The 9,515-nt window shown below is 38.9% G+C and overlaps 1 protein-coding gene across 1 annotated transcript in view; it reads left to right on the top strand.

Annotated features, from left to right (window-relative positions):
• Window positions 1-2,569: 2,569 nt before the first annotated feature.
• APC (APC regulator of WNT signaling pathway) overlaps window positions 2,570-9,515 on the top strand; it is a 119,718-nt gene continuing 112,772 nt past the window's right edge. The window contains exon 1 of the mRNA XM_053696581.1: window positions 2,570-2,767. Within this exon, the coding sequence (XP_053552556.1) occupies window positions 2,616-2,767 (152 nt within the window). The 5' untranslated portion in view covers window positions 2,570-2,615. The remainder of the gene's footprint in view (window positions 2,768-9,515) is intronic.

Genomic DNA, 9,515 nt, shown 5'->3' with positions numbered 1-9,515 from the left:
CTTCAGCTCTGTATGCTGAACCAGTGGTGCAGGGATTATACAAAGATATCTCAATTAATATCTTTAAAACCGATTGTACGACACTCTCTGACGTGGTGGACAGACCTCCGTTGTTTAGTTCAGGGGGCTTCTTTTGTTCTTCCAACCTGGACTGTGATTTCAACAGATGCAAGTCTGACAGGTTGGGGAGCTGTTTGGGGGTCTCTGACAGCACAAGGGGTTTGGGAATCTCGGGAGGTGAGATTACCAATCAATATTTTGGAACTCCGTGCAATTTTCAGAGCTCTTCAGTCATGGCCTCTTCTAAAGAGAGAGTCGTTCATTTGTTTTCAGACGGACAATGTCACAACTGTGGCATATGTCAATCATCAAGGAGGGACTTACAGTCCTCTGGCTATGAAAGAAGTATCTCGAATTCTGGTATGGGCGGAATCCAGCTCCTGTCTAATTTCTGCGGTTCATATCCCAGGTATAGACAATTGGGAAGCGGATTATCTTAGTCGCCAAACGTTACATCCGGGCGAATGGTCTCTTCACCCAGAGGTATTTCTTCAGATTATTCAAATGTGGGGACTTTGCAGAAATAGATCTGATGGCTTCTCATCTAAACAAGAAGCTTCCCAGGTATCTGTCCAGATCCAGGGATCCTCAGGCGGAGGCAGTGGATGCATTGTCACTTCCTTGGAAGTATCATCCTGCCTATATCTTTCCGCCTCTAGTTCTTCTTCCAAGAGTATTTTCCAAGATTCTAAAGGAGTGCTCGTTTGTTCTGCTGGTGGCTCCAGCATGGCCTCACAGGTTTTGGTATGCAGATCTTGTCCGGATGGCCACTTGCCAACCGTGGACTCTTCCGTTAAGACCAGACCTTCTTTCACAAGGTCCTTTTTTCCATCAGGATCTCAAATCCTTAAATTTGAAGGTATGGAGATTGAACGCTTGATTCTCAGTCATAGAGGTTTCTCTGACTCTCTGATTAATACTATGTTACAGGCTCGTAAATCTGTATCTAGGAAGATATATTATCGAGTCTGGAAGATTTACATTTCTTGGTGTTTTTTTCATCTTTTTTCTTGGCATTCTTTTAGAATTCCTAGAATTTTACAGTTTCTTCAGGATGGTTTGGATAAAGGTTTGTCTGCAAGTTCCTTGAAAGGACAAATCTCTGCTCTTTGTTCTTTTTCACAGAAAGATTGCTAGTCTTCCTGATATTCATTGTTTTGTACAAGCTTTGGTTCGTATAAAACCTGTTAAGTCAATTTCTCCTCCTTGGAGTTTGAATTTGGTTCTGGGGGCTCTTCAAGCTCCTCCGTTTGAACCTATGCATTCGCTGGACATTAAATTACTTTCTTGGAAAGTTTTGTTTCTTTTGGCCATCTCTTCTGCTAGAAGAGTTTCTGATTTATCTGCTCTTTCTTGTGAGTCTCCTTTTCTGATTTTTCATCAGGATAAGGCGGTGTTGGGAACTTCTTTTAAATTTTTACCTAAGGTTGTGAATTCTAACAACATTAGTAGAGAAATTGTGGTTCCTTCATTGTGTCCTAATCCTAAGAATTCTAAGGAGAGATCATTGCATTCTTTGGATGTAGTTAGAGCTTTGAAATATTATGTTGAAGCTACTAAAAATTTCCGAAAGACTTCTAGTCTATTTGTTATCTTTTCCGGTTCTAGGAAAGGTCAGAAGGCCTCTGCCATTTCTTTGGCGTCTTGGTTAAAGTCTTTGATTCATCATGCTTATGTCGAGTCGGGTAAAACTCTGCCTCAAAGGATTACAGCTCATTCTACTAGGTCAGTTTCTACTTCCTGGGCGTTTAGGAATGAAGCTTCGGTTGATCAGATTTGCAAAGCAGCAACTTGGTCTTCTTTGCATACTTTTACTAAATTCTACCATTTTGATGTGTTTTCTTCTTCTGAAGCAGTTTTTGGTAGAAAAGTACTTCAGGCAGCTGTTTCAGTTTGATTCTTCTGCTTATAATTTCAGTTTTTTTCATTATAAGATTTAAACTTTATTTTGGGTGTGGATTATTTTCAGCGGAATTGGCTGTCTTTATTTTATCCCTCCCTCTCTAGTGACTCTTGCGTGGAAGATCCACATCTTGGGTATTCATTATCCCATACGTCACTAGCTCATGGACTCTTGCTAATTACATGAAAGAAAACCTAATTTATGTAAGAACTTACCTGATAAATTCATTTCTTTCATATTAGCAAGAGTCCATGAGGCCCACCCTTTTTTGTTTTGGTTATGATTTTTTTGTATAAAGCACAATTATTCCAATTCCTTATTTTTTATGCTTTTGCACTTTTGTCTTATCACCCCACTTCTTGGCTATGCGTTAAACTGATTTGTGGGTGTGGTGAGGGGTGTATTTATAGGCATTTTGAGGTTTGGAAAACTTTGCCCCTCCTGGTAGGAATGTATATCCCATACGTCACTAGCTCATGGACTCTTGCTAATATGAAAGAAATGAATTTATCAGGTAAGTTCTTACATAAATTATGTTTTTTATTGTAAACCACTAAATTCGTCAACCAAGTTTTTACATGCAGATTTGTCTTTCTTTCTAGAGCTCAATTTAGATGGCAATAACTTTCCTGGAGTTAAGTTAAGGTCTAAGATGTCAGTGCGCTCTTATGGGAGCAGAGAAGGCTCCCTGTCTGGACGTTCTGGTGAAAGCAGTCCTATCCCTATAGGTTCCTTCCAAAGAAAGGCCTTTGTTAACGGAAGCAGAGAGAGCACTGGATACATGGAGGAATTAGAGAAGGAGAGGTATGATGTATGTTTTTTTAAAATATTTTTGTAAAATAACTAAATGTCTCAAAGTATGCTTACTTCTGCAGTCCTCTTTTTATATTATCATAGTAGGTGTTGTTTTATTGTCTCAATAAAGAAGCAATGTCGTGCTGCATCTTTTAAACCTTAGGGAGACTTCCTAGTCTTCTTATTAGTCTGTTATGCTAAGTGTGATGCGGGAATCCAGACGTGGACCCGTTGCTCAGTGTGCCTAGAGGGATATAGCTGCACCTCACTGACGAGGCCCACACTAGGCCAGGGTTTTGCCATTTCTCTAGTTCAGAGAGGGATTGCCTGGTATTTCGGGGCTGGACTGTGCTGTTAAAAGTCAGGATCAGACTGATATGCAACAGTAAAGTTCTTCTCTGTGAAAGGCACATTTTGAGCAAATAGAGGCTGCTTATTGGGTGGTAACTAGCCATAGAACAAGCTATTATGCTATTGTTCGTTCCCAGGTTGAGCGCTTCTCTCTTTTTTTTTAAGGATCCAGAGTTAGCTGCAACAATCACATATAAAGAGATAGATACTCCCATCCTACCTCACACCCCATCTGGACCTCTCTTCGCTTTCAGCTGTAGTCTTAACGCAACAGTCGAGTCGCAGAGAGAGAATTACAGCTCACTCTACTAGAGCGGTGGCTTCCACATGAGCTTTTAAAAATTATGCTTCTGTTGAACAGATTTGTAAGGCTGCGACTTGGTCGTCGCTTCATACCTTTTCCAAATTTTACAAATTTGATTCTTTTGCTTCTTCGGAGGCTATTTTTGGGAGAAAAGTTCTTCAAGCAGTGGTGCCTTCTGTTTAGGTATCTGTCTTGTCACTCCCGTTCATCCGTGTCCTATAGCTTTGGTATTGTATCCCACAAGTAAAGGATGAATCCGTGGACTCGTCGTATCTTATAGAAGAAAAGTAAATTTATGCTTACCTGATAAATTAATTTCTTCTGTGGTACGACGAGTCCACGGCCCGCCCTGTCATTTTAGGACAGATTATATTTTTTTGGTTTTAAACTTCAGTCACCTCTGCACCTTTTAGTTTCTCCTTTTTCTTCCTGTACCTTCGGTCGAATGACTGGGGGGTGGAGTTAAGGGAGGAGCTATATAGACAGCTCTGCTGTAGTGCTCTTTGCCACTTCCTGTTAGCAGGAGGATAATATCCCACAAGTAAAGGATGAATCTGTGGACTCGTCGTACCATAGAAGAAATTAATTTATCAGGTAAGCGGCGGAGCCAGCAGCGAACATGGATGGTCACACATTTTCAGAGCTCCCGTTTTAGTTACTGCTAAAAGCTGTTTAAATTAGGATTTCACTATGTAATATGCTCTATTTTGTTGGGGGATTGTATGCTAGCCTATACTGAGAATACCCTAGACCCACCTAGAGACTGTCTGGTAACCCGGGGTTGCCCTATACATCCACAGTCTGAATTGATCACGAAGCAGCTGTGACAGGCACTGAGGGTGCGTTTTCTACAGAAGAATCATTAATGTGAGACTCTTGCTTAACAATGATGCTGGTGGAGACCCTGTAAGAACAGCTTTGTGACCTGTTGAGGAGCCACCTGTCTGAGTTGCGGGGGGTAATTGTGCAGAGTTTTGTGAAATTGGCTACACAGCCTCCTTCCCAAGATGGCATCAGAACGCCATTAGACTCCACTGGTCTTATTGATACGCGGATAGTGAGAGCTAACACCCAGACTCCAGAGGAGTATAATAAGACCGAAAGCACCTTGTACACAGGGGAATTTTGCGAACCCACAGCACATCAGATGACTGGTTTGACCCATAGCATGTTGCTCACCCGGCTAAACAAAGTTAAGCCTATACGACATGGGACTAGGAACAGTGATAAGAGGATGACTCCGCCGGCAGACACTGTTGCAGCTACTAATCGCTTCTACCGCATGCAATGCGGTGGATCCTCGTTGGGCATGATTGTGGACAGGGCGGAGGTAGCCAACATGTACTGCAGCTGCGGTTTGTGCGATCTCCCTACTCTAAACATTGCCAGTGTGGAGAGGAAAGCAGATGCGATCCAGTAACAAGACCGGCGCTCTTTACAGGAACAGAGGATTGACTCTCCTCTACAGTCCCCTAACAAGAGTGGAATTGGCTGAGCTGATGTCAGGTCGCTGCAGCAGATTTACTATAGCTGGAGCCCATTGTCCTCAGTAAAGTACTGTACTCTCTATATCTCTTGCTCCTACGGTCTGGACATTATGACAGCAATGTGCCTGAACTTATCTTCTACGGACCTTGGAGATTATTTTCATATACTCCCTAATCTGGTATTTTACTGTTGGTATAGGTGAATTTGTGCAACTTGTTCCTTCTAGTTCCCTACATAAAACATTTAATTGTGCCACTTTTGATACTACCAACTCTACACAGCTAATTAGGGGGAAATCTACCTTAGTATTTGATGGCAGTCTTGATCCACACACTATATGTTGGGGGACTGACTCTGATAAAAGTGACATTCTGTTTCACATTACTGTTTTGTTTACTGTTGGCTAGACTGACATTTCGCTGTATACACTATAAATACTCTTATTTACTAAGTATTATGAACAATCTTCCTATGATGGAAGTTCACTATTTACACAACCTGTTTGAGCTTTGTTTTTGGTTTCTATTATACTTGTTATGGACTTTTTTCTTACTATTTTTATACATATATTTCTCCCATAGAGCTCTGAAGAGTTAGAAAAACTCACACGTTTCAGGTTAGATATTACACTTCTCTTAACTCATATTCATTCCCAATAAGCATTCAGTACCTATATGTGCCAACATTCACAAGGGTTCCTCACCTCTATTTCAATTTAAGTAACTAGAGTGTTGGTGTGGCCGACAGGATATTGAAGCATTATTCTGCCATAATACAACTGGGTTTTAATCATATTGGTCATATTTCAAGTAGCATATCATTGGATCTGCCCTCCCCAGTTATTAGCCCACTTTGTAAACTAAGGAAATTATACCCCGGTAACTACTAGTTCTGTCATTATCTATATATACATATTGACTGAGAAAGGGTACAGGGGATGGTTCTGTTCTCCATTAGTTTAATACTAAGGTCCTCACCTAGTTTTCTATACACTATTATAGTAACCCCCTTTGGGCTGTAACAATATATTTTATATATATATGAATCCCTTGCTCTTCATATACTGGCCACATCCCTGTATTCAATATATTACATATATTGTCTGTGATGCGCAGTGGAGCCATACCTTTTGCTCTGGGCCTTGGGGTATAGGGCCCATACCCTTGGGTCTGAGCTATAATGTCTAGTAGTCATGTACAGTTTTGATTGCCCTTTTACTGAGGATTGCTATATATACTATATACTTATAGTATGAGGGGAGATATAACAGTTATCCCTGACCATTTCTTTATTAGGCCAGTTTTAAAATATTATTATTTAATTTTTTTTTTCTTTCCTTCTTGGTACCCCTAACCTTAACCTCCTGGGTTTGTGTTGGCTCCATCCCCCCCACCTCTGACCCTCACATTTCACCTTTTACCTTTCCCCTTCCTTACACCCATGAGCTTACTTTGTAAGCAAAGGAAACTGAATCCAATAGAAACCTTCCAATTATCTACATTATTTCTCAACCATTTTTCTTACCTGGTCATCCCAAAAAATGTTCGTCTGACTAGTCCCTATAGTAGGACCAATACCCTGGTTATATGGAAAGACATTAGATTGAATGACAAACGATTAAATATACTAATACTGTTCTTTTTATTAGGCATGTTTATTCTTAGAGGGTCACCTAAATACATCTAGACCGTGTTTAAGTACTGATGGTTGAAATACATAAACGCTACATAACATCCCCTTCCCTTTAAACAAGAAAAATAAGATTCACTGATTGAGACCCATGAGAGGTCTTGTACTGTTTTCAGTTACATTCTTTGATTTATTTTACTCTTTATATCTTATAAAGGTCCAAGAGTGGCCTTATAGCTCTTCAGAGGGTAAATAGTTTGAAAGGCATAACTTGCACGTCTTGATCTCACAAATGCTTATAACTTGAGTTGTTGTTTTTGAATCATGAATTGATATTTCACTATTATATGCCTTAAAGTGAATCTCAATAAAAATATTTTAAAAAATATTTTTTTATCAGGTAAGCATAAATTTACTTTTGTTTTATAAAGTACATGCTCTTCATTACTTTGTCGCTTTATATTATATAGTCATAAATAAGAATATACACTAAATTCGATGAGAAGGAGGAAGCCAATCTAGGTGAAGATAATATAAACTATTTGTGGCATACCAGCTAATTGGTTGCCCAAGTCAGCAAAAAAATAAGAATGCTTGCAGACACAATGGGTGAATTTTAAGGTATTCCTACCTGATGTGAGATGGGGTACCCAGGTTACTACAAACTCTCCAGCACAGTAGGGAGTTTACATGGGAAATGTAATTGCCATTGGAGCATAAAATCATACAGTGTATGGTACAAATATATACAGCACCCTTGTTTTCTGCAAAGCATAACTCTTCCTGTGGCTGAATGTTTGGAGCCTAAAAAAACATAAGGGGTTGCAGTAGATCTGTATGGGTTACTGATATTGCTCTTACTTTTGGCTCTACTAAATTCCACCATTTCACCCAATTCATCAAGTGTCTTGTATGGTTATTTAGGAATACCCACACCTGGAAAGAACTGAAAGAATAGGTGTACTGGCAACCCTTTGAAATAGTTTGAATATAGAGAACCATCCCTCTTCAGTATACTTTATATTCCACAGTTCAACCATACGTTTTGGATGAGAATGTTATAATGCTAAGTCCAACCCTTGTAATAGAGTGGATTGGACAAGGATGAAAGTGAAATAGTTGATTTAGTGCGTAATCTGTTGCAAAACCTTAGATTGGCCTTATCAAGATAATTGCCAAGCAATGAAGCGGGGTACATATGCTTAAGGTTCCAAACTAGTTTGGTCAAACACGCCTGTAGAAAGTGAGGCCTTCTCCATTTCCCTCTATATAGTGTTGTATTAGTTGTCCCCCTTGCTATTACAAGGGCTAGTCAGGAATCCTTGTGGTATAAACAAACAGTTGAAGTTGCAAGCCCAACTTCAAGAGACTGGGTTGCTTTCCACTGGAGAAACCAAAGATCAGATAGGTATATCAACTTTGGCAAAAGGGACATTTTAAAAGTGCCAATCCTACCTAACCATGAAAGTCAAGGATCATCCTATCCATTCTTACTGGACTGGAAAGCTGTTTGAAGATCACTAAAGTTTGACAAGACAATGGTAGAGATGACATGAGATAGGAAAACTCGCAAATGCTTAGTTTGCTGTGTCCCACTGCCCTTTGAAAGCAGACTCCCTTACCTTGTTCATGCATAGGCCACCAGACTTGCTATAGTAATTCATGTAGCCATTGAGGTGCATGCATCTAATGTATGGAAGTCTGAATGTAAAGGGAAGTGGAAAACACAGGTAGTGTTGCTTTATTTTCCTACAGAGGAATGCTCCTCTGAATATGTGTGTTTTGAAGGTGGATTTTAAACCTTAAAAGATGGAAAAGACTTCTACAGGATAGATGTAGGGAAGTCCTGTAGGCAAGAGTTGGGTGTTGGTGATGGCAGGCCCTGAGATGCATAGATCTCAATAAGAATAACGGTTACAGAAAGGAGAGTATTTTGAGACAATGTAATATGTAGGAGAGTCTTATGAGCATTGCTGTACCTGAGAGTTTGAATTTTGTGGGAGGGGGTTTATTATTGCATTTTTATTTTTTATTTGGTTTGTTAATTATATTATTAGTTATTTTGATGTAGCAGAAGTTTCATATGATGATTTGTCATTATTACTGTTTTATTATTGTTTGTTGCAGGTTCCTATATTTTTTCTAGTTTTTAAGAGAAGACAAAACCAAATTTATCATAGACAATTACAAAAATGCAACGAATAGAACAATGCAAGCAATAGGAAATATTACATTTTAAAAGAAATGTTCTGACCGAAAATAACACGTCTTATCAAAAAAAATAATTATACTCAAACACAGATGGACATGAATCAAATTACACACAATTGACTCATCACTCCATATAATACAGAATTGATCTTTTAGTACATCCCATCAGATTTTTTTAAAGCGCTATAAAATGTACAGATGTGGCACCATAAATAAGGACGTAGAAATAGCTATACGAGACATCAAGTTTGCTTTTATTCAGGCTTCTCTTGGACCCTAGGCTAAACCAAGATCTCCACAACGCAATATAATTTTTAAAGAGTTGTAGTAATATGAATTTGTATGTGCTATAAACAGTAAATAGGTACTAGAATAGAAAACACATTGAAGGTAAAACTAGCTAAAGTAGTAGTAAGCTTATAACCTAATGGCTTTGTACATAGGTTCTAAAAATAGGATTACTGAGTAGTCAGGCCTGTTGACAGCGCACCTTTTGAAATATTAGGATTCTTAGAAATGTTCCATGCAGTAATAGAAAGTAGTAGACATGAACATTTTAAAAGTGTAAAGAGACTGCAATATAAGGTTCTCTTGGGAAGTAAATATGCTAGATCTATTACAATATAGAGTAGAGACAGACAGCTCAATTTAACCACCTGTTATAATGGACTAGCATATTATTCTAAATCATCAGACAGTGTCATCATTTATAAAGACAGATCTATTGCATAATGACATTAATATGCATACCACAAAATGGTAGCAAAGACTTGC

Source organism: Bombina bombina, unplaced genomic scaffold, assembly GCF_027579735.1.
Source record: "Bombina bombina isolate aBomBom1 unplaced genomic scaffold, aBomBom1.pri scaffold_881, whole genome shotgun sequence".
NCBI classification, from domain to species: domain Eukaryota; kingdom Metazoa; phylum Chordata; class Amphibia; order Anura; family Bombinatoridae; genus Bombina; species Bombina bombina.
Note: the sequence above shows the minus strand (reverse complement) of the source record. Positions and strands in the feature narration are given on the sequence as shown.